Source organism: Pogona vitticeps, chromosome 12, assembly GCF_051106095.1.
Source record: "Pogona vitticeps strain Pit_001003342236 chromosome 12, PviZW2.1, whole genome shotgun sequence".
Lineage (NCBI taxonomy): Eukaryota > Metazoa > Chordata > Lepidosauria > Squamata > Agamidae > Pogona > Pogona vitticeps.
The window spans coordinates 16815225-16841058 of NC_135794.1; the positions used below are offsets into that span (position 1 = coordinate 16815225).

The 25834-nt window shown below is 43.9% G+C and overlaps 1 protein-coding gene across 1 annotated transcript in view; it reads left to right on the forward strand.

The window, feature by feature from the left end:
- Positions 1 to 25834, forward strand: part of SLCO3A1 (solute carrier organic anion transporter family member 3A1) — a 136622-nt gene that overhangs the window by 72758 nt on the left and 38030 nt on the right. The window contains exons 3-4 of the mRNA XM_072982178.2: positions 18880 to 18978; positions 25272 to 25538. Coding sequence (XP_072838279.2) covers positions 18880 to 18978; positions 25272 to 25538 — 366 coding nt within the window. The remainder of the gene's footprint in view (positions 1 to 18879; positions 18979 to 25271; positions 25539 to 25834) is intronic.

Here is a 25834-nt window from a genome sequence, read left to right on the forward strand (position 1 = left end):
ATTTTAACAGCTGATTGGCACTCGGAAAATGCCTTCCCTTATGGGCGATCACTGGACGATGAGGTAATTTCCCCATTGGAACGCATTAAATGGGTTTAAATGCATTCCAATGGGAAACTGTTTTTGCTGGACGATGTTTTCGCTTAACAGCGATTTCAGGGGAACGGAGTATCGTCGTGGTGCAGGGCACCATTGTATTGCTTTTGCTTTTTAGTATTGCTTTTGTTTGCTCCTTTGTATACATATTGTTTTTAGCTTTAAATATTGTCTTTGAATGATGTAAGCCACTTTATATCCTTTTTAAGGAGAAAGACGGGGTAAAAATATTTTAAGCAAGCAAACAAACTTCCTCTGGAGGCAAAACTATTGAAACGGAGGCTGCCCTACTTTCGTCACATTGTGAAAGGGAGGATTCTCTGGGGAAAAAACAATAATACTGGTAAAGTTGGGAGACAGCAGGAATTGAGGAAGACCAAATAAGAAACGGTTTGACTTTCTAAAGGAAGCCATTGGCTTGAGTTTGCAAGAGCTCAGCAGGGCTTTTGAGAATAGGATATGTTGGAGATCTCTCATTCATAGGTTTGCCGTAAGTCATTTCAGCATGTGTTGAACATGAATGTGGAAGCGTGTGGCTTTTTTTAACATTAAAATGCACCTTTCATTTTGCTACAGTACAGGGGTTTGATGCAAAATGCATGGTTTTGTGTTAAAAACCCACACTTTAAAAAAAGCCTCTGCCATTAACAAAAAAAAACCCATGCACATCTACAGTGGTGCCTTGCATAGCGAGGGCCCCGTTTAACAACGAATCCGCATAGCGAGGCGTTTTTTGCGATAGCAAAAGCGATCGCAATGCGAGGTTCTCAATGGCCAAAAATCGCATTACGATGTTTTAAAAACAGGTGATTGGCGGTTTCAAAATGGCCACTGGAAGAAAAAAAGGCAGCGTTTTCGCGTGGTTTCCCTCGCATACCGGGCGGCGAAAATGGTGGCCGTATGGAGGATTTCCGCATTGCGGTGAGTTTTCCCCCATAGGACCGCATTAAATGTGTTTTAATGCGTTCCTATGGGGTTTTTAGTCCCGCATAGCGACGAATCCGGATAGCGATGATTTTTTCAAAATGGATTATCGTCGCTATGCAGGGCACCACAGTATTTGTTCTCATGCAGAAACAAAAAAAATGTCGCAGCTAGAGATGGGCACGAAGGATTGTTTTAGAGATTCCTTCCAGTTTGTTGACCGACGCAATAGGTGCTCAGCAGTTGCGCACCCTGACTCATCTGGCAGATGGTCATTCAGAGGCAGCCCCCGGAAGGGGCAGGGCAGGGATGCTGCCTCTTGAGTGGGTGCCCACTGGAGGGGGAAGGGCACCAAAGTGCCAAAAAAACCAACAATAACAACGCACAAACAAACCCTGTTATCAGCGATTTGTGTCCATCGCTCCTCGCAGCACTTGGCCATTTTCCCCCAGCATGGTGTGTTGGTTGATGCATCAAAAACCCCTTGCCTGAAACTACAGATAGCCGTTGCCAGCCAGTGCTGGCAGGGTGAAGCCAGACAGGCCAATGATCTGATTGAACGGAAGGGAGTAGGAGTTTGAAAAGGAGCAAGTTTTCCAAGCTCTGTTCAACTGTGACATCTCGCTCAGTACTTCCATATTCACTTTTATGTTCGGCTCAGAAGTTGTAAAGCCTCTGCTGCTGTGAAAGGCTGTGTCCTGGGGCTATGGCTAAAAGAGAGGAGGAACATGTACGAGAGCATGGATCCCCCTGAGTTACATTACTTACACGCATGGCCAAAGGCTTTTGGTGGGGTTGATGGCATCCCCCCCCCCCACACTCCCCACCTTTGAGTAGTAAATTGGACAGGATATCACAACCTCCTTTCGGAAACACCTTCAGCTATTACAGATGTTTGTGCTTTTGCGTTGTGGTGTGTGTGTGTGTGTGTGTCTGTCTGTCTGTCTGTCTGTCTCTCTGTCTCTCTCTCTCTCTCTCTCTCTCTCTGGGTGAATGCACCTGTGTTCAAGAAACTTCCATGCATCTAAGACTTTCTTGGGAGGACTGTTCTTTGTTTTGTTTTGGATGACCATACCCAGAATTCCCCACCCTAGGTGACCCGCAACAATGCCAGAAGTTCTAACCCTCGAAACGAACTTTTCACAATTTGTCTTTCGGGCCTTGGGGCGTCGCAGTGGAAGTCCTTTTCGTAATTTGAAGAACTGTATCCGAGATGGGTCTTCTGGAGAGTTTCATACTGAGAGCCTCCTGCATCTGCCGGCTGAAAGGGAAGCTGGGAGGCAGATGGCAGGGAGCATTTCTTAAGCCCCTGTAGAGGTGAGATAGAAGGTCAACGCTTGGGTTTGTGGATGGTGGTTTTATCTGTGTAGGAGTTGCTGCAGGAACTGTAGGGGGTTAACAACCAGAGTATCCTAGCAATCGTGAACTTTTCCAAGCACATTTGTAGCTATTGTCCTGTGGCATTTGAGCTGCTGTTTTTGTTCAAAAGCATACAGATGGATCTGAAGGAGAGCACTGCTTCTACTGTTTGCTTCCCAAGAGTTTTCCCGCACCAAACTCATTTGCAGGGGAGCTGAATTGCCCCCTTCCCCACAGCTGTGGCAAAAAGGATCTGAGGGGATTCTGAGGAGATGATAGGCAAGCTCCAGGTTTACATACAAGGAGGCAAGTTTATTGAGTGAATTAACTAGGCACCTAATAGCTAGAATGGACAGTAGCACGGCTGTATGACTCAAATCTTAAATCTACCCCAGCGTATTGAAGATGGTTTTGAAACACATGAAATAACTGGGGCAGCATTTGTCAACCTTACAACAGCATATGATACTGTCCAACGTCAATTACTGCTCAAAAAAACTCTACCTCCTTACTAAAGATCATGGACTAATAGAAGTGATTGCCATTCAAAACTAAAGACTTTTTTTTTTAATTTGAAGGGGGGCCAAGTCAGGTGTTTTCTAAGTTTTTAGAAAACCCAAACTTGGGTTTCCAGATGTTCTTGGACAAAAACTCCCAGAAGCCTTCTCCACTAGCTGTTCTAGCCAGGATTTCTGGGAGTTGTAGTCCAAGAACATCTGGGGACCCAAGGTTGGGAAACACTGTTTTAGACAGAGATCCTTCCTGGGCCTCCCAGCTATATCACATAAATTGAAACTGGGACAGACAGTTGTTTCCAGCTGTTTTACAGTCCTTGGAATACAGTTTTCTCTGGATGGGAAAAAAGAAGAAGTTGGTTAATTGCTTGCTGAATCAAAGCTGTTTTAGAATCACTTCCAATCTTTAGGATCTCTTTCAATCGTGAGAGGAGAAGAATCAGTGTGAGGCAGGTACGTTAATCATACTGCCTTCTGGACAGAAACTAAGATGTGGGGAGAAACATTTTTCTTCATGCATCAAGATTGCTCCGGCTAAGGCCGCTCCCCCCCCCCAAGAAATCTCTTGGGAAATCTTGCATAATTTCTTAGAGATATTACGGTAGCTTTTTCAGAAACAAATGCCAAGCTGGAAAGGATTATTACAGTTCCTGTGCAGAATGACATATTTCCTGACCAGGTTTCACCTAAAGTACCAACTACTTTATACTTATTTTTTAAAATCCTACTTTCTGCCCTTTCCAAATATGAAGAAATGTATTAATTTCAACCCACCCCCCAAAAAACCCTGAAAGGAAAATTTCACCCACCCCAAACTGAGACCTTCTGTATGCAAAGAATAAGCTGATCCTAGAAGAACTCAGACATTATTTGATTGTTCAGAAAACCAATTCTTTATCCCAGTAATCCTTACAACAGTGCTATAAATTAAGCTAGTATTACTGTACTTATGTTTTGTGCGCAGGGAGGGGTGATCAGGTTGAGGGGTGGGAGAAACAGAAAAGAGACATTTGAGCTTTCATAATGCTAATGCACAGAATCGACACAGAATTAGACCTACAGTCTAGGCGTTCTGTAGCATTTGTCACCTAATGAGCTACAGTAATGTCCCCAAGAGAAACAGATGGGACAAAAAATGGTCTAAACAGGTCTACCACTTGTTGTCCTTGCAGGACGTTTTAAACATAGCGAGACAGACCAGTCATCCGCCATTTTGTGTGGGGGACCATAATGCCAGGAAGGTGACCCATGTAGATTGTCAACAGCATTTGGAAGGGGTGAGACATTAGGATTCTTGTCTGGGTCAACAAGGACAGGTAAAGGTAAAGGTTCCCCTTGACATTTTCAGTCCAGTCATGTCCGACTTTAGGGGGCGGTGCTCATCCCGTTTTCAAGCCGTAGAGTCAGCGCTTGTCCAAAGACAGTTTCTGTTGTCACGTGGCCAGCGTGACTAGGGAACACCGTTTTACCTTCCCACTGGCGTGGTACCTATTCATCTACTCGCATTTGCATGCTTTCGAACTGCTAGGTTGGTGAGGAGCTGGGACAAAGCAATGGGAGCTCACTCCGTCGTGTGGATTCGATCTTACGACGGCTGGTCTTCTGACCTTGCAGCACAGAGGCTTCTGCGGTTTAGCCCACAGCGCTACCACGTCAAGGACAACCAGAAGCTAAAATCCTAGCCTTATCTTTGAGCCCTTGGTACATTGGAACTCCAGTGAATCAGAAAATGCCACAACATAAACTTTATGATCCACGATCGTGTGAGGAGGTGGCCACCCTTATCCTGGGTGGGCTGTCTGAGGTCATAGCTTCGGGGCTCCTAGTAGGCAAGGGGGAGGGATGACAGGGAGCTTGTCGATGAGGTTTTCCTGTCAGGAAGAGAGAATGGGGCAAAGCCTGGAATAAAGGAGGAAGGAGAACTCTGGAGTTTCCTTCAGGGAAACAGACGAAAGACGGAGCCTTCAGGAGAATGAGGCATGAGGAGATGTTGTTGAGGCTTGGGATTCCCCACTGCTCTGCTTTGGTTGAAGTGGAGAGTGACTGGGTAGAGGGTCCCCAGGCTAAAGTCCCTGCACCCCAGCCATTGGGTAGAGGAAGGGGCCACGGACGAGGGACTCTGGGGCCAGGACTCCAGGAGCACTACCACACCTCTGGCAGAACCTTGGCACCTGTGTCATTCAAGAGGAGGTGTGGTGCCCACTCCGACCCAGCTGTGGTGCTGGTAATGAAAGTGCCAATGCAAGAGGCAGGGGAAACTCTGGGAGGAGCAGAAGAAGGGGGTCCCAGGGACCTTACTGGCTATTCTTGAAAGCAACCTGTGGCTTTAACAGGGGGTCCTCTTCATGTTGTTCTCTGATTCCATTCCATTTTGAAAGGTGAGCAGTGCATGTTTACCTGGGGTAGGTGGGTCTGATAGCGTTCCTGTTGATTCCTCAGTTGCAGTAAAGTCTGTTCTTGGTCATTCTCTCAACCTGGAGCCCATGGAATTATGGCCAGGAGATTCGTCAGCCACTGGCACCTCCAGAGGATGATCTGGCGGTGCTCAAAGACAATTGACTTGACCTCAGGAGTGAATGCATGGCAGAGGGGAGCATTATCGCTAGCTGTCTTGTCCTGTATGCTGAATCAGCCTGAGAACATTTATTCCTTATGGGCTTCGGTAAGCGGCAGGGAAGGAGAAAAAGAGACACAGTAGATGGCATCTGCGTTTGATTATGGTAATCTTAAACTGATGAAAGGGTTGGCCTATGTTAATTGGCTCTTTCCCAGTTTAATCCCAGTGCACTGCGGGTGGTTGAATGTAGATGAGTTGCACCAGCTCAGCTCATCTCCCGTGTGCTATGCCTGTGCTTCGGAGAGGCCCCAGTATTCCCTCTGGAGGAAAATACTGAAATGTTTGCACAAAGATCTCTCCAGTTACTTAACGGATTGAATGAAGTGCTGTTAAGCACCACAAAAGAAGCTAACAAAGACCACAAAGGGTTTATATGTTGAAGCAAAAGCGCTCACAGACATCCTTGGGCATTTGTGGGTTTTAGTCCGTGTTGTCCTCTGATTCCCTTTCTTTCTGAAGGGTGGATAGGGCATGTTTACCATTCATCGGAATTCTGGCAAGAATAAAAGAGTCCTAAAGAACATGTCGTGCTTCTTTCTACACCAAAAGAATCTCTTGGTCAAAGTTGGGTGGAGGGGGTGAGAAAAATTCCTTTGACGGGCAGGCAAATGAAATTTGTGAAAGACAATTTTAGTGTAAAAAATGTGAACCCCAGTGTGGTGTGATAGAGTGATGGACTAGGACTCTGAAGAAGAGGTCCTGGTCGAATCCCTGTTCAGCCATGGAAATTCACAGAGGGAGTGGAACTGGTAGAACCACCCTATCAATATCTCCACATCATCCTTCTGTGCCTGAAAAAAAGGTTCCAGTAGTTTTTTAAATGGTTTTGTCAGCTGAAGCTGACTAAGAGAAGCAATGGCCCTCTGAGGAAGGGAGTGTCAGAGAACCTGTTGGGTCAAAAAATGGAGGCCTGATCATGCAGAAGTATGGTTGAGCTGCCCTTCCCACATCGGTAGCCCTGCTTTGTGTCTTGGATGTATAGGTTTGTGTGTTTATGTATAAGCGTGTTTTATAAATATACGTAGAAATCTGGCTCAACTGGCAAAGTGCAGTCCCTTCTCTCCCAACGTGTTAACTTTCTAGATTTGCTGCCTCCAAATTGACTATGTGAAGGCAGCCTCCGTAGGAACTCGCCCTTCCATGCGCTTCCGTGAGCCTCTGGCAATCCTCACAACCCTCAAAATGCTCCTGGGTGCTTTTATTCTCACCTGAAAGAAGAAGCAGTGTAGGAACTGCAAGGAGGTGAGAAGATTGCTCTCCCCCCTGTCAGTTTGAGGGTTTTCAGTCCCATAACTCAGTCTGGTTGTTTCTCACTGGATTATGAGACTGGACGTCCTTGAGAACTTCAAGGAAGTCCCATGATCCTTAGCCCTCTTTTCAGAGCATGATGCTGGTGCTGTAACCCTCCATCCTTTGCTTGAAACACCTCCAGTAGAGGACAGCTCATCACTGCCTATGGCAGTCTGTGCTACCTCATGCTATTAGGAACCATCTCCTAAGGCCAACATCCAGTTGGAGGAAACATGGCCATGGCTTTCCCCTTTCCTTGGTGCACTGAGGCTTGTGTCCTACACAGCTGATTTCACAAGCCAATGTGTGTTAGAGGCAGGGGAATGCTTATAAAAATCACACTTATATGATTGTGGAAGTAAATAGGATTCTGGACCCAATTTTTAGCTGAAATTTGCTACACTACAATTTCTAGCCACAGTTCTAATCCTGAACTCTGGAGCCGCAGGGGAACAACCTTGTTCTCTGTGGACTTAGATGCTGGATCTTTGATTTGTTCCAGTAAGAATCCTTCATGCCCCCAGGAGTTAGTATCGGATGCCCACTAACACGGCTCCAGTTTTACTGTGACCTGTTGCAGGTGCAGAAAACACAGGCTACAAGCACTTCCTGTCTCATCAAGCATGGAGAAGCTCCTGTTGGACCTACAGTCTCCAGAATCCACAAATCAGCACAGTCAGTGGTTGTGGTGCTAGCAGTGGGATTCCATGAATGGTAGGAACTGGAGTAAAGTTCTGGGGGTGTGTTATAGGGACATGGAGATGGGAAGGTTTTGCTTCTGGGCTCCCATGTCCCAAAGTCACCAAACTAGATGTGGAATTTTGGGAGCTGCAGTTCACATGAGCTGCTGGATAGCTCAGCGGTTTAGGTCTCTGACTGAAGAGGTTGGGAGTTCAATTCCCCGCTGTGCCCCCTTGACGGGGGCCGGACTCGATGGTCCATTGGGTCCCTTCCAGCGCTGCAGTTCTAAGAGGATTATTCTCATAACGTAAAAGAAACCTTTTGCAGAGGCTCTCCCGGCATAAACACTGCGGCAGCGAGCTTCATCTCTTCTAAGGCCAACATCCTTGCAGCTTTTTTTCCCCCCATTGGCAAGATGTAGGTGTTGTGTGCTATTGTCTTGCATTTGCTGCAGTTATAACCTGCCAGGAACCCTCTGCATTCCTTATCTAGGCAGTGGTTCAAGCTGCTGCAGGGCTCCCTCTCCTCCTCTCTCCCCCCCCCACGCTTGTCCTCCACAAGCGGGCCCTGGCGCTCTGCCCAAGTAATTAAGTCGCAGGCAATGAGCAACACGTGTGCTGCCTGTGCCGCGCAGCCGCCTATTGTCTGCGTGACAATAGAGCATCTCAGGACCGATGGGTTAATCATCATCTTTTTGGAGACCTAAATAATGGATAATGGCGCACCGCAGGGGCTCTGGGCGTTACTCTATAATCAGTTTATTAGGAAGCAGATGAAGGCCGACAAGATGGGATGGCATTCTTCCCAAACAAAGGCCCTGAAAATTAAATTGCATGCCGTCGATGCATAATTTGCCAGTACAACCGTCTTTTAAAGTCTTGTCACCTCCCTTTGGCTTGTCTCCTTTTCCCCTTTGGGTTTTTTAACTTTTATTTTAAAAACACCTTACTAAGATCGTTGGGAATCTTTGCCCATGGTCTTTAAACTGGCTTGCTGGAAAGCCTTTGCTATTACCGTATTTTTCCGTGTATAAGATGCCCCCCCACTTTTCTAATCCAAAATTAAGAAATCTAAGTGGGGTTTAGAAGTGCAGGGGGAAAGATTCAAAGCGCTGCAGGGTTGCTTTGATCCCTGATTTCCCCTCCACTTTTTTGTTCTCTCCTCAGCTTACTTCCATGTATAAGACGACCCTTCATTTTTAGTCTAAAGATTTTACACAAAAGTATAGTCTTATACACAGAAAAATACAGTAAATTGTGGTCAAATCCTCTTTCTTTTACTTCATCATATATTACCAAATGCATTTGGTGATGCATTTGGTGATGCACATTGTTTTAAAGAGAAGTCATGGTATATCTACCGGAAGTATATAAAATTATGGATGAGATGGAAAAGATGTTAAAACTGCTAAGAGTTTGTTCACAGCTGTTCAAGCATAATATAAAACACCATGCAGAGTATGAATAGTACTGTATATTCTCCCTTGTGTGTGTGTGTCCGTGGCTGAGAATGATATTCACATAATCTTAATAAAACTTTGAAAACGTTTACTGTACATCATCTAATAGAATAAACTAAAATTGCTTCAAAACATTTGTGTTCAGCATAGACTTGGGAGTGTGACAGATTCACATCTGTTTCATAACATATTCTTATCACACTTAATAACAGACAAGCAGGCTCCTAACAGACCGCACCTAACAGACTCACCAGCTACTTCTAATTCTAACAAAATAATAACTTTAGCAAAAGCAAAGCAAAGTGTGCTGCTTATATACCGCCCCGTAGTGCTTCAAGCACTCTCTGGGCGGTTTCCAAGTTAATTATGCAGGCTACACATTGCCCCCCCCCAGCAAGCTGGGTACTCATTTTACAGGCCTCAGAAGGATAGAAGGCTGAGTCAACCTTGAGTCGGCTACCTGGGATTTGAACCCCAGGTCGTGAGCACAGTTCTGGCTGCAGTACAGCGGTTTAACCACTGCGCCATGAAGCTCTCTGTTACTTCTTTTTTTATCTATCTGGCAGTTAATCCATTTACCACCTATTCGCCAACACCAGATACAATCTAATTGGTTACCTATCTTTCAATATATAAATTACGCAACTCTCGCATTCTTGTATGCACATACATACATGCTGGGTTGCATTTATATTTTCCAACAAAAAGAAAAGGGCTTTTCCCCCATATTCCGTAATACAGGCAAGCAAGAGTGCATCTCTAAAGCTGAATGGAGAGAAATGAAGGGTGGATGAAAAGGAGGGAGGAGACTGTTTCACACAGCACATGGTTAAATTATGGAATTCACAGCCTCAGGAAGTAGCAAACGCCACCAGCCTGGACAGCTTTAAAAGGGAGTTAGATTAATTTATAGAGGTTAAGACCATCAAAGCTACTGGTGAGAGTAGGTGAATGTCACCACCAGGATAACAAGCAGAAGTGGTATGTATCCATGCCTCAGGAGGGAAGGAGAAGGTATTTTGTAGGCAACTGGTTGGTTATTGTGTCAGATACATCTTTGGTCTGATCCAGCACATATCTTCTGAGGTTCAGTTTTTAGTCCCAGCCCTAGTCTAAAAATATTGAAAAGGAGGGATATATACAAATATACAAGCAGGCCACACATTCAAAGGACTGAAGCAATACCGGATTTAAAACAATAACACTTTTTGGTAATAAATAGAAGAGTGAGAACTGGAGTGAATCAGACTGTAGCATCCAAAGGCTCATCAAGATTATGAAAAGTCTTCAGATGCTTTGTAAAACCTTTGACGGAGGCTCATCCAATCTGTTTCTCTAGTGGAGGAAGGAGGCATTTGGAAGAGATGGGGCTACCACAAAGAATGCTTCGCTCTTAGTCTTCTGAAATGATACAAATATGCAATTGGGTTTAGAGATCTTGTCTACCATCGGAGATTCTGCAATTCCCAGAGGCTGAAATGGTTCCTTATTTAGAGGATGATTGTCAGAGTCCCTACCCCTCCTGCCCTGCAGGTGTCATGGGTTCTGTCAACCAAGAAAGCATTTATTTTCCAAGGTCTACAATTTGCCATTGGCCACAGGTTGACAGGGGGAGGAACCACACACTTCGGATAACCCACAGCAAGCTTTTTACGGTGGGTTGTCTGAAAACAGGTGTGAAGGCCCATTTTGCAGATCCTGCTTTAATATGATTCTGAGAGAGGGAAAGAGAAAACGCAGTGTATAAAACAAATTACATAACTTGGAGCAGCATTAACAGGCTTATGAAGCCAAGAAAAATAAAGAGCACTGTTCAAAGCTTGGTAATGGTACTAATAATCACTGACATAGGGCAGGAAATGTATACCTTGGTTTTTCTACGGCATCGATGTATTCCAGATGTTCACATTGAAATGCCATTGCTTGTATAGCCAAAACGATACTGGCCTTTTAACATGAACCTCAGCCACAGTTAGAAATCCTATTTTTTGGACCACAATTCTCCTGATCAACATGTCTGGAAGTTGTAGTGCAAAACATAACATCAAATCAAATCAAATAAAGCAATCTTTTCTAAACTCTGGTTTCAGCAGACAGCAGGGAATTTGACAGAAGTATAAACTGTATTTCAGGGGGAAATGCTAGCCTGAATCCAGTTGGTAGTCAAAAAATAGAGTAAATTGATAAAACCAAAGGAATTTACATAAGTGTTGGTGTATCATTCTTCTGTCAATTCAATATGGTTGCTCTAGCTGGGACTATCAGTTGGATTAAAGCAAGGGTAATGGTGTGGGGCTTAGCATGGCGAAAGCAAACCAGTGAGGACAGGGTTAGGGAGTGAGCGAAAGTCAAGTTGAGAAGGGAAGATGGAGTGAAGTATCATGGAGCCAGCCAAGGCCGACTGACAGAAGCAGTGAACAGGAGCACCATCTACTGCAGCACTTCATGGGAGATCTGAGAGGAATTTGTAAATCAGACCAAGCAATAGGTTGTCAGACTTTGACAACCTGAATGGAGGATACTATTCAAATCTAAAACTGAATTTTTGAAGTTAGCATCCCTGGGAAACATATGTACATGGCTTCGGGCACACTGAAATGAGTTTATGAAGAGGCTTCTGTTTCACTGCCCTCGCCAGCTTAAAATCTAAATAATGCAGGGGATTTTTATGCTTTCTGGTTATGTGTTAAAATATTCCCAAGTCAAGCTTTAGGTTTGCTTTAATATACAACGGAGGGGGCAAAGTGTGTTCCTCCAGCTGATGCTTGGGTGTAAATCCTGTCTGTCCTAGGCGAGGTGAGGAATGCTGGGAGCTGTAGTTCCACCTGGGATGAAAGGTTATTTACAGAATGCAGTTCTGGCAACTTCATACCCCTCAGGGTGTCATGACTCCATCCAACAAAAACCCTGGGAGTTGTAGTAGATTGAGGTGTTTGGAATGGTCTGCAATCGGAAAAGCTGAAATACAACTCTTTGCCCCCCCCCAAAAAAAGTATCAAGTGGTTCCTTAAGATGTGAGGCCTGAGGAGAAAAATGCTTTAGAAGTGCATGTTTTGGGAAAATTTAAAGAGCTGGACCATAAAGCCAACACCGAATCACAACCAATAGACAAATGCAGCCATGTCCGAGGGACCAGAAATATTTGAACTGTCCTTCCCTATCAGTTGCTATGGCAATGGATGCCATTTTGGGAGTTATCCTGGTGACAATTCACCTGTCAGTCCTAGTCCGAAGGGTGATAGCGAAGTTAGGAAAGGCCAATCTAGAAGGTCTCTCAACAACCTTTGGCTCGCAAAAGTGTTTTGAAGGCCTTTATGCCTATGGCACTCTTTCCTCAGGCCTTCTTGATCACCTGAAAGGTTGCCGGGACGAACCACGTGTGTGTTGCGTGGTTACCTGGGGGGGGGCTGGCCTGATTTACTACAGGTAACTAGGCACCTGGCTGTTAGCCTGATTGAGATATCTAATATCTAAAAGTAAACACCGACCTTGCTTATTAGCAAGCTGGTAAAGCAGTTCCCATCTGCCACAAATCCCATTTGCCAGGTGCAGTGCGCTTTCAATTATTCATGGGTGTGCTGCCATGGAGATTACAAAAATTTTGTGTGTGTGTGTGTGTGTGTGTGTGTGTGTCTGTGTGTGTTTTAAAAGCTCCTTCCTGACTTTTCATTAGGGTAGGCATTTCCCACCTCACCAAAAGAGGGGGCAGGCATCATCAGAACGAAAACAAAAGAAGACAGCTGTTTGCATAAAATTGCATATGCTGACTTCTATCTATAGATGTACAATTAGAAACTTTTTTTTCGAGAATTGTATTAGTATTCCAATATAGTTCATCTGAGTGGGGGGAAAGGCCCTGGTGGCCGGTGTGCCTGCTGCTGGATCTGCTTTCGAGTGCTCCTAACAATGAATGGGCGACCGCAAAGCTCCATCTTTAAACCTGCAAGCGCAAAACCTTCAAAAAGAGGATGGTCTTCTGTAAAAAAAGGGAGTCCAAGCCTGGACTCCTCCTCTATTACTTTTTCTTGTCTCATTTCACTGCTGCCTTCCTGCTCTCAGACTGACTCAGTAACCCGACATTGGTACAGCAGCCGGTTAAAACCACTTTGATCCCCATCAGAGTAAAAGGAGAACATTAAAAGCCCAGCCTTGCATCTCATTAATTAACAGCTGCAGGCACTCTGAACATCTGTTCATTTTTTTTAACTTTCCCTTTGCTCCTCAAGAAAGGAGAAGATCGCAAGATGGCCAGTTGTTTCGGCTCTCCCTGGGGTTTGTGGCCCTGCCTGATGGATCAGGTTGAGCTAAAATCCTATCATCCTCACTTTGAACCAACGGATGCTTCCCAGTAATCTTCAAGGGGAATTCCACGTAAATTTCATTAGACAACAGTATGATCTAGTGGCATTTGGTGCATGAATTACTGATAGGAGTGGGGAAATTTTTCATTACAATGATGCTTTCTGTCAGAATTTTTCAAAATTAACAAATTTCTGCAAATTTGGAACATTTTGAGACAGAAAAAAAGGAGCAAGAGAAATTAAAACAGACAGGATTGTCCATCCTTTGCTTGAATCTCAAAATGTTAGGTTTTGGAATCATATGCATTCAACCATTTTAATGCTGATTTTTTTCCCCCTAAGTCTTTGAAAAGTGCATGACAGTGGCCCCTCAATTCTGGCAATACCTGTATCTATTGAATTTGGTTGGATGATGGTGACATTTCAGTTCATTTTCGATGAATTTACCAAATTCACAAAATCACATATTTGGGATGAAAAGAATGTATGATTGTTAAAAACTCAAATGGACAAGAAAACAAAATTTTCTTTTCACCCTATCATTAATTACTAGGTCTTGTCTGGATTCCCCAGAAATAGCTCAGCTGGCGCAAAAGAAGCAGTTGGTTTAAAAAAAAAAAAAAAACACCAAACACCTTCTGTACTATCCAACCTTAGACTTGATCCCAGATTTCTTCCAAATAGTGAAGCATCGCTCCGAAATATACATAACCCCATCCGAAATTTGAAGACAGCTATACAGTCCTGGTGAAAGGGTTAGTAAAAGGAAAACAAGTGCTTCAGAAATGCCAGCAATTATTAAGGAAGTAAAAAGCTGTTAACCGCTCCATTCTGATACATAACAAAAGATTATGTATTATTAATTTTTGCAGCATCTTGACTTGTAAACAAATCATGATATATAATTTTTTCTTATTCAATGCTTTATGTCACAGCATCCTCTAGTGGTGGAATCTCAGACTGAAAGAAGTTCTTGAAACAAAGCATTCAATAATGAGACCTTCTTTCTCAAATATTTTGCTATGATTCAGTTCCTGGAGGGTGATTTTTGAAATCTTGTTAGTACGTTTGCCAGATGGGGAAGGTTCCTGGGGCACTTCTCCCAAAAGCGAACTGGATGGTATGCACTGCCTATTCAACATTACTTGGTACAGTAGTGCCTTGCTAGACAGTTACCCCGCATGACATTTTTTTTTTTTTTTTTGCTAGACATTGGCTTTTTGCGATCGCTATAGCGATTTGCAAAACAGTGATTCCTATGAAGGAATTTCGTTGGATAATGTTTGGTCCCTGCTTTGCAAACCGATTTTTGCTAGACAACGATTTTGACAGCTCCCTCCAGGCTCGCAAACAGGTGTTTTCGGGACCTAAGCTTCGCAAGACAACGATTTAAACAGCTGATCGGCGGTTCGCAAAGCGGCTTTCCTATGGCCGGTCTTCGCTAGACAACGACGATTCTTCCCCATTGGAACACATTAAACAGGTTTCAATGCATTCCAATGGGGAAATGCTTTTCGTAGACAATGATTTCGCTAAATAGCGATTTCAGTGGAACGGATTATCATCGTCTAGAGAGGCACCACTGTGTTTTTGAACCTGTAAGTAACTGAGATCAGTTACTTCAAAACAGGGATGAAGCAATGAGGCAGGGAAAGTCCCTTAAGGAGTTTTCAGACTCCTTCTGCCAATATTTCGACTACTTTTTCTTTCCGGTTGATTCTCTGTGTTAAGGAGTTTATATTCAATCATTTATTTATTTGATTTTTATACTGCTCATCTGGCTGCCAAGGCCACTCTGGGTGGTTTACAAAAACAGTAACATAAAAAACAAAAATAATAACAACCAAACAAACTATAAGAGCTACTAAGACAAATTACACTAAGAAAATCATAATAAAACACAATAAAAGCGTGGCAGAGGGTTTGAATGTTAGTTATTAAAACACTATCATATCAGGATGTTTTAAAATTTGGGAAGGCCTGTCTAAATAGTCACATTTTAAATTATTTTTTAAAAGGTTCCCAATGAAGGAGCCAGGCGAATTTCTGGTGGGAGAGTGTTCCATAGTTACGGGATGACCGCCAAGAAGGCCTGATTTCTGGTCATAGTTTTTGGGTCTCTCTCAGGGTTAGATCTCTCAATCTTACAGGACGGGCAGATCAAATTGGATTCTTAGTATAAATAATACAATTTTTTATGCTTAGTATAAATAAACACTCTTTTCCAACAACACAAAAGGCGACTCTATACATGGAAATCACCAGATGGGCAATATCGAAATCAGATTGATTATATTCTCTGCAGCCAAAGATGGAGAAGCTCTATACAGTCAGCAAAAACAAGACCTGGAGCTGACTGCGGTTCTGATCATCAGCTTCTCATAGCAAAATTCAAGCTTAGACTGAAGAGATTAGGAAAAACCACTGGGCCACTCAGGTATAATCTAAACCAAATCCCTTATGAATACACAGTGGAAGTAAAGAACAGATTTAAGGAACTAGATTTGGTGGACAGAGTGCCTGAAGAACTTTGGATAGAGGCTCGTAACATTGTCCAGGAGGCAGCAACGAAAACCATCCCAAAGAAAAGGAAATGCAAGAAAGCAAAGTGGCTGACCAACGAAGCCTTAGAAATAGCAGAGAGGAGAAGGGAAGCAAAATGCAAGGGAGATAGGGAAAGTTACAGAAACTTGAATGCAGACTTCCAAAGAATAGCAAGGAGAGACAAGAGGGCCTTCTTAAATGAACAATGCAAAGAAATAGAGGAAGATAACAGAAAAGGAAAGACCAGAGATCTGTTCAGGAAAATTGGACATATTAGAGGAACATTTTGCGCAAAGATGAACATGATAAAAGACAAAAATGGAAGGGACCTAACAGAAGCAGAAGACGTCAAGAAGAGGTGGCAAGAATACACAGAGGAATTATATCAGAAAGATTTGGATATCCCGGACAACCCAGACAATGTAGTTGCTGACCTTGAGCCAGACATCCTGGAGAGCGAAGTCAAGTGGGCCTTAGAAAGCCTGGCTAACAACAAGGCTAGTGGAGGTGATGGCATTCCAGTTGAACTATTTAAAATCTTGAAAGAAGATGCTGTTAAGGTGCTACATTCAATATGCCAGCAAGTTTGGAAAACTCAACAGTGGCCAGAGGATTGGAAAAGATCAGTCTACATCCCAATCCCAAAGAAAGGCAGTGCCAAAGAATGCTCCAACTACCGTACAATTGCACTCATTTCGCACGCTAGCAAGGTTATGCTCAAAATCCTCCAAGGTAGGCTTCAGCAGTATGTGGACCGAGAACTCCCAGAAGTACAAGCTGGATTCCGAAGAGGCAGAGGAACTCGAGACCAAATTGCTAACTTGCGCTGGATTATGGAGAAAGCCAGAGAGTTCCAGAAAAATATCTACTTCTGCTTCATTGACTATGCGAAAGCCTTTGACTGTGTGGATCACAGCAAACTGTGGCAAGTTCTTAAAGAAATGGGAGTGCCTGACCACTTTATCTGTCTCCTGAGAAACCTATATGTGGGACAGGAAGCAACAGTTAGAACTGGTCATGGAACAACTGAGTGGTTCAAAATTGGGAAAGGAGTACGGCAAGGCTGTATATTGTCCCCCAGCTTGTTTAACTTATATGCAGAATACATCATGCGGAAGGCAAAGCTATGGTTTTTCCTGTCGTGATGTATGGAAGTGAGAGCTGGACCATAAAGAAAGCAGACCGCCGAAGAATTGATGCCTTTGAATTGTGGTGCTGGAGGAGACTCTTGAGAGTCCCCTGGACTGCAAGGAGAACAAACCTATCAGTTATGAAGGAAATCAACCCTGAATGCTCACTTGAAGGACAGATCCTGAAGCTGAGGCTCCAGTACTTTGGCCATCTCATGAGAAGAAAAGAGTCCTTGGAAAAAACCTTGATGTTAGGAAGGTGTGATGGCAAGAGGAGAAGGGGACGACCGAGGATGAGATGGCTGGACAGTGTCTGCGAAGCAACCAACATGAACCTGACACAACTCCGGGAGGCAGTAGAAGACAGGAGGGCCTGGCGTGCTCTGGTCCATGGGGTCACGAAGAGTCGGACACGACTAAACGACTAAACACACACACATAAATAAAACCATTTTGTATTAACTCACCATGTTAGATGTTAAGAAACTTATAAATATCAAGCTGTAATTTTTATTCACATAAGGAAAAGAATGTGCTGTTAGAAGATTTAAGGAAAATAATAATGGGTGATACGGGAAAGGCTATGAATAAGACAGTAAAAAGAGAAGCTTGAACATAAGAAAATGGGCAGAAGAAGTCAGCTATACCAGATGTTAACTGTACTGAACACATGAGGAATGCAACGACACATGACTAGTAGGGTATATAAAGGCTAGCACACATCTGCAAACTCTTGAGACACATCGTTTGGGTGTTAACCCTAATTTTGCAGAATAAATAAACAGGTCCTTTCATAGTGGGTGTTGTGCTTTTCTTTCACCTTGTGGATAATTGGAGTTGGTCTATCAAAGTATTCGGACTGTCATTTTTTGCAACTTCTGTTAAGAGGAGAGAACTGGGACGGTCCAGCCAAAAGCCCATTTAGTCAGTCGTTCTCATCCTTTGGGACGTGGTGGCGCTGCGGGCTAAACCACAGAAGCCTGTGCTGCAGGGTCAGAAGACCAAACAGTCGTAAGATCGAATCCACGCAACGGAGTGAGCGCCCGTCGCTTGTCCCAGCTCCCGCCAACCTAGCGGTTCGAAAGCATGCAAATGCAAGTAGATAAATAGGGACCACCTCGGTGGGAAGGTAACAGCGTTCCGTGTCTAAGTCGCACTGGCCATGTGACCATGGAAGATTGTCTTCGGACAAACGCTGGCTCTACGGCTTGGAAATGGGGATGAGCTAGTCTCCCTAGAGTCGAACACGACTGGACAAAAATTGTCAAGGGGAACCTTTACCTTTACCCCTCATCCTTTGATAGCCAGACAGATGCCTCTGGGAAGCCCATGAGGAGGACACGAGGGCAACGGAATCACATCTGCCCACAAGTAACATGTCGAGGCATATTTCTCTAATGGTGGAGATGGTATATAATCAAGATGACTAAATAGCCACTAGAAGGCCCATTTTCCATGGATTTGGGCCACCCCCTTTTAATGAACTAATTAATTATGATTTTATGCCATCCCATTAGCATTGAAGCACTATTCTTTAATGTTGTCCAAACAAACTAGCTCCTCTCCTCTATTGTTTTAATCAGCTCCTTAAAAAAAAGAAGTATGTTTATAATTGCTTAATTAGCCAGTGAGATTAATCTGGTTCCATTACTGTTTATCTGAAGTACTGGGATATGAACCTAGTTCTTAGGTTGTAGGTTTGAATGTTGTTCTCTAGAAATAATATTACCTCTTTGTTAAAAAGAGAAGATGAAGGTGAGACTCAAACTTCTTTCCCTGGGGTGTGTTCTATGGGGAGAGAATATTTTGACTGGAGGAATATTCCATCACTGGGAAGCCATCCTGCCCCCATCTCTCCCATCAGCAAAGGGGTACAGTCCTAACCCTTGTTCATTATCCAACCCTGGTTCCAAGATGTGCCCGTCACTTACCCTGCTTTTTTTTTTTTTATGTTTCCTTGTAGGGATCTTGTTTACAATGCTGGTGTTTGGACCAGCCTGTGGATTTATTTTGGGTTCTTTCTGCACCAAAATCTATGTGGATGCGGTCTTCATCGACACAAGTAAGGAAACTCTCTCGCTTTCTCCTTTTGGTGGGTAAGATGTTATGGACCTTGGTATTGCAGGATACACAGGTGGAAACATCTGCATTTTGAAAATCCTGAAATGGGAAGAAGCTAAGGGTTTTTTCCTTCCAGAGACCAGCTAACGGTCCAGAGCAGTGGTCCCCAACCTTGGGCCTCCAGATGTTCTTGGACTTCAGCTCCCAGAAATTTTGGCCAGCACAGGTGGTGGTGAAGGCTTCTGGGAGTTGTAGTCCAAGAACACCTGGAGGCCCAAGGTTGGGGACCACTGGTCCGGAGAACTTGCAGATGCCTGTAGAGTACTCAGTTTGGGACTGTAGCTTCATGATGGGATGTCTCAGCTCCAGTCTCTGACTTCTCTAGCTAGAGATGGAAAATATTTGTGTCAGAAACCTGCAAGCATCACTCCCCAACAGTGAGTCACTTCTGATGGGCGAGTGGCTGCATTCAGTCCTGCTGAACTTCCTAGCCGCCGTGTCTAACTCCTGCATTTCACCAGCAATGAAGGGAAATCTACATTCTCCAATGATTGTTATGAAACAAAGCATATGCCCCTTCTTAGTTGGTTCAGTTTTTTTTAAGGTTCATTTTGTGTCTCACTGTCATCATACATATCCCGTTAACATAGGTATTTTCAGGGTTTGCTTAGTGGGAGTTTGCTATGAAGGAGCAAACAGCGAGTAAGGACCATGAATGGCCAAGATGTTGAAAGACCAGAATGTCAGCATCATCTAAGAGTAATTTAATTAATAATACATAAATAATTACCATGAGGCATGAAGTCAATTCAGTGTTTGCATTTCTGGGAATGTTTTGTACAATTTCCACAAATTGCTGTTGCAGTAACAATAATCATGTGCTGTCAAATCAATTCTGACTTGCGGTGACTGTCCTTCAGGGTGTTCTAGGTAGAGAATACTCAAAAGTGGGTTTCCCATTCCCTTCTTTAGGGTGCATTCTGGGACTGTGCAATTTGCCCGTGGCTACAGAGGCTGCCTCTTTTCCTAGGAAGCACAGTGGGGGGGGGGCACTGACCGTCCAACCTCTGGCTCTGTAGTCAGATACCTAAAACACTGAGCTGTCCAGACAGCTACATAAATTTATGTGATTGTAACAATTGTGTCATTGCTTTCATTTACCCAAATTGTGGAACTTGCACAAACAGACTTGTTAAACTATGCAACCACTGCCTTGTTGCGTAAGCTTTTACAGATTAGAAACACTGAGTGGGTTGTCTCTCTCTATACTGTATTTTTCCATGTATAAGACTATACTTTTGTCTAAAATCTTTAGATTAAAAATGGAGGGTCTTCTTGTACACGGAAGTAAGCTGAGGAGAGAACCCAAACAAGTGGAGGGGAAAGCGGGGATCAAAGTGATCCTGCAGGGCTTTGATCCCTTTTCCCCTACACTTGCTAAGCCCCACTTAGATTTCTTAATTTTGGGTTAGAAAAGTGGGGTGTGTGTTATACATGGGGGTGTCTTATATATGGAAAAATGCGGCATTTTTTTTATCCCTCAGGCTATCCTTCTGGGTTTGCTCTGTTTTTATGTTTTATCTCAAAAGAGGGAAGATATATTAGATGTTCACAGAGATATTTTCTGATTTAAAACATCAGCATTAGAGATGGGCATGAACCATGAGCTCACCAGTTCGCCAGTTTGTCTTGGTTCGTTTACCGCTGCAACGGGTGTTTGGCGTTTGGCGCCCCACACCCTCCGATCGGTGCCCTCCCAGCATCCCAGCTTCCCTGTCCTGTCTCCTCCGGGTGCTGTGTCTGGATCGGGTGCCCACTAGAGGGCTGGGCGCTGAACCACCGAACACCTGTTGCGATGGTAAACGAACCAGGACGAAACACCAAATTGATGGTTCGTGCCCATCTCTAGTCAGCATTAATAAAACACTTTCTTGTACTAGAAGTGCAAAATGTTGTGGGGGTTAAGAAACTCTCAACAGGTTGTCTCAGCGTATGCGACAGCCTGTCTCATTGCGTATGAGTAATTAGTGTGATCTCCTCAAACCTGAATTGTAACTGTTTTCCTTCTTTACACCCAGATTCTTTGATAGGTGGAAAACAGAGAGAAACTTTGACAGTTTTTAAATTAACTATGCTGGAGATATTATTAGAGTGTGTATAAGGGATTTTTTAAAAGTCAGTAAAAACAAGATTGGGTTGCTAGCTAGTGTTGATGTACCTCCAGCAAATAAGGTTCCACTTTCTCTCCCAACATTTTTTTTAATAGTAGAAAAAGAATTACGAGAAGACTGTGTGGTTCAGAATTACACAAATGCAGGAGTAGGGTGATATCTTTATTGAACCACTTTTTAAAAAAATCACACAAATTGCAAGGTTTCGTGAGTAAAATCTCCCTTCTTCAGGTTGTACACATGGACAGAGCATAAAAAGTGCAGGTCAGAGTGTCAAAAATTCGCACCAGATGAGTTTGCTTGCATGAGATGAGTTAAAGTGAGCTGGGAGGTATGGATTCAAGCATCATGCCTTGTAGTATGGTTGGAATTAATCCCAACTCCAAACAAATGAAGAGTTCGTAGTTATTAATTTTATTATAGATCAATGGAGAGCAGCATTTATTAGCTGCAGCTCTTAAGTGCTGTAGGTCCAAGTCTATTAATCTCTGAACCGCAAGGGATTTAACCTTCAGGTAATCATACCAACCCACATCTTCTACTGAAAGACCTAACTTAAATAGCTTCTTCTCCATCTCTCTCAACATTGAGTAATATAGGTATCCTTAAGCAGTGGAGCACTATCTGCATCAGTGCAGATGGTGACAGCAGCCACGAAATTAAAAGATGCCTGCTTCTTGGGAGAAAAGCAATGACAAAGTTAGACAACATCTTAAAAAGCAGAGACATCACTTTAGCAACAAAGGTCCACATGGTCAAAGCTATGGTTTTTCCAGAAGCAATGTATGGAAGTGAGAGCTGGAACATAACGAAGGCTAATTGCCAAAGAATTGATGCTTTTGAATTGTGGTGCTGGAGGAGACTCTTGAGAGTCCCCTGGACTGCAAGGAGAACAAACCTATCCATTTTGAAAGACATCAACCCTGAGTGTTCACTGGAAGGACAGAACCTGAAGCTGAGGCTCCAATACTTTGGCCATCTCATGAGAAGAGAAGACTCCATGGAAAAGACCCTGATGTTGGGAAAGTGTGAGGGCAAGAGGAGAAGGGGACGGCAGAGGACGAGATGGTTGGATAGGGTCGTCGAAGCGACCAGCATGAATTTGACCCAATTCCGGGAGGCAGTGGAAGACAGGAGGGCCTGGTGTGTCCATGGGGTTACGAAGAGTTGGACTTAACGACTAAACGACTAAACAACAACAACTAAGCAGTAGAGAGAGATAACTACCAGGGGTTGCTAGAAAGTGTAGATGCAGTCACCATTTAAAAGCCTCAATCCATGTCTTGCATTCAACTAATTGAATGCCCAGTTCCAGAGAGAAAGCAGCAACACCCACGCAAGATGGAAGGCCGAAGAGTTTCTTTAAGAAGGCAGACTGACATTTTTTGACTTTGGCATTGAATCCCAGTATCCAAATAGGAATGGCATCAATAAGTTGGGCTAGAGCCTTGGCCTTGTAAATTTGAATAGCAGAAGGGATATATTGCCCCCCTTGGAGGTAGAAAAACCTTGGGATCTGCTGATGACTAGAATTAGCTGAATTAGTCATCTGCCTTTGATTTTTTTTAAGTGGTTCAAATAAAGGTACCCCACTACTCCTGCATTTATAATACAAGGCAGCTCGGATCTCTGGATGACCTGTAAGCCTGATTATGTAATAGTAGAACATCAAAGCTTGGGAAATAGTTCCACTCAAAAGCTTGTATTTATTAGTTTTAAGCTAACTTGTCAAAAAAAAAATTGTCCTACCACTTCCCATTCTAAAACAATGAATACAGCCAGAAACTACTTGAGATTTTAAAAGTATCTTTTCAGTGACTTGCTGTTATTTCCTTTGGCCACCAGAGGTAGATACAGTATAAGCAACATTTATGGAAAAGCTGGAATTTGTGGAAAGCCCTTGTTTTTAACAAAGGCTCCACAGAGTCTCTCATGTCTCTGTCTGCCTAATATCAGCTTGTGGAATATTATTCACGTCTGAAAGTCTAGCTTCTACAAATGAGTCCCCCGATCAAACAACGGTTTTCTTCAGCTGAGAAACAGAGTTTTCTTACATCCTAAAAGTGATGCTTAGAATTGAAGGCAGCAGTGCCCATCCATTTTGAGACAAAAGCGAAATTCCAGTAGAGATGATGCCTTTAGTAAAAAGAACTCAGACTCTACTAGGGTGGGCTTCCTTACAGACCATTGCTCTGCTGACCTCAATATTCACTCTTCTTGACTGGTGAGGCTGTACATATTTTCAGGCGGACTGGGTGGGTTGTCTGTTGCATCTGGAAATGCCAGAAACTCAACTCAATTCAACTACTATGAAGTCATCATGGCCTGTCCTTGGAGAAGATGAGAAGCTATCTTAGGCCCTTTGACTATCTCGCTTGGTCTTGTCTCCAGGGGTCTGGCATTAGCTCTCTAGGGTTCAAGATTAGAGCCTTTGCCAGTAATGCACATTCTTCCCATCACCACCACCCCCAAAAAAGAAACACAAGACCGCTCAGCAGTGAACCACAAATTAATTCACAATTCCAGCTGGAGCTACTGTGTGGGACGTCTTGCCAAGGGGACCTGCCCTGATCCTTCTGCTGTTGGCAATGAAAGACCCCCCCTCCAGCCAGGTTGTTCATAGTTACTGGCTGCTGAGGGAGGGGCTTTAAAAGCCATTCAAATACATTCATCTGTTAATATAATTCAGTTGTGCTTTAGTATTGTAAGAGTGGTATAGATTTACCAGATGAGCGGGATATAAATCAAATAAATAAATAAATTTTTGCTTTTGCTGTCCGTCTGTTTTTGCTTCCAGACGAGTCCACCTCTCCAGAAGTGTTTTTCCTCCATTCTGCTATTACAAGCTACCCCTCTGGCATGAAGTGTGATCCACTGAGTCCCGATGTTTGCCAAGTTATATTATTAAAAACTTGATTTTGGCCTTTAAAAAAAAGAGAGAGACATACACAGTTGTAATACATGATAATGGATGTTAGCAGATTTCTTACTAATTCTCAGCTAGTCAAGACTGTCTCTACAGAGTCTGGTTAACCTTGCAAAATTTCTCGGTCCCTTTCTGTGTGTAAGTGAGACAATAAACACCCCCCCCCCGATCAGAATCTCCACAATTTGCACCAGATGCCTTTGCAGAAAGCAAGAACTCTCTGTAAGTCATGATGTGCTCTTCTGGTGTCCTGAGAGTATTTGGGGTGCTTTTGAGCAGAGCTTGGAAAAATTCCGTTTTGGACTATAACTGATAAACGTTCTGGGAGTTGTAATTCAAGGAAGTAACTTTTCCACGTTCCTGGTCAAGTCGCAAAAAACTGAGAAAGGCTAATATAAATCGAACATGAGTTTGGTGGTGGCCACGCTGGCTTGGGAGTTCCAGAAATTGTACAGCAGGACCATTATCCACTGAAGATCGGTTCCAGATCCCATTCTCCCCCCCTGTGGATGCTGGAAAACATGGAAGCATTGGATGCTATATATTGCATAGTCTCTGGGTCCCCCTATTGGCCAGTGCTGGTAAAGACATCCTGGAAATACATGTACCATATTTTTCCATGTATAAGACTATACTTTTGTGTAAAATCTTTAGACTAAAAATTGAGGGTCGTCTCAGACACGGAAGTAAGCTGAGGAGAAAGAAAAAACAAGTGGAGGGGAAAGCAGAGATCAAAGCGATCCTGCAGGGCTTTCCCCTCCACTTGCTAAGCCTTAGCAAAAGGAAAGCAGGGATCAAAGTGGTGCAGGATCGCTTTGATCCCTGCTTTCCCCTCCACTTGCTAAGCCCCACTTAGATTTCTTAATTTTGGGTCAGAAAAGTGGGGGGCATCTTATACATGGGGTGTTTTATACATGGAAAAATACGGTAAATATTTCTGGGAGGGGAAGGAGGTTATTTAGTACTTCCAGCCGGTGGATAAATGAATCAGTGGATACTAGAGATTCGCTGTTCGTATACGAATATGAATATCCAAGACCCAGATGACCAGAAATACTGATGGTGTATGTGTGCTCCTACTGTCATCCAAGTGGCTTTCTCAACCTCTCCTCCTAAGCCCCATTGTCATTAGGGTGACCTTCTGTGACATACCTAAACGGTAAACAGTACAGCTGCCTGTGTTTCTGTCCTTTCCAGGTAAGCTGGACATCACCCCCGACGACCCGAGGTGGATTGGCGCATGGTGGGCGGGCTTCTTGCTCTGCGGTGCCTTACTTTTCTTCTCGTCTCTCCCGATGTTCGGATTCCCACAGTCCCTGACCCGCCGGCCGGAGCAGGTGGCGGAGGCCGAACAAGCCATGCTGCCCGAGAGGGATTACGAGCGGCCGAAGCCAAGCAACGGCGTCCTCCCTCGGCACTCGGCGGAAGCTGAAGATAGCACTTCCTGCCTCCAGCAGCTGAGAGGTGACACACTTCCCTCGTAGCCCACGTGGCTTCTGCGGGAGCTGACAGGTTAATAATGACCGGTTAGATTCCTCACCTGACACAGGCTGGCTACCTCGCCTTGCTCTTCCCCTCCAGACCGTTCCTCCTCCCAATCTGTACGATGATTTCCAGAGTGTGTTTTGTCTCGTTCGTTTTGTTTTGTTTGTTTCCATAGGAAGCTCAGATTTTGGGAAATCTTCAGACTACGGCTCCTAGAATCCAGTGGGAATTGTCTAGTCAGGGAGGAACCATTGGTCAGGAGTTTCGAGCCTCTA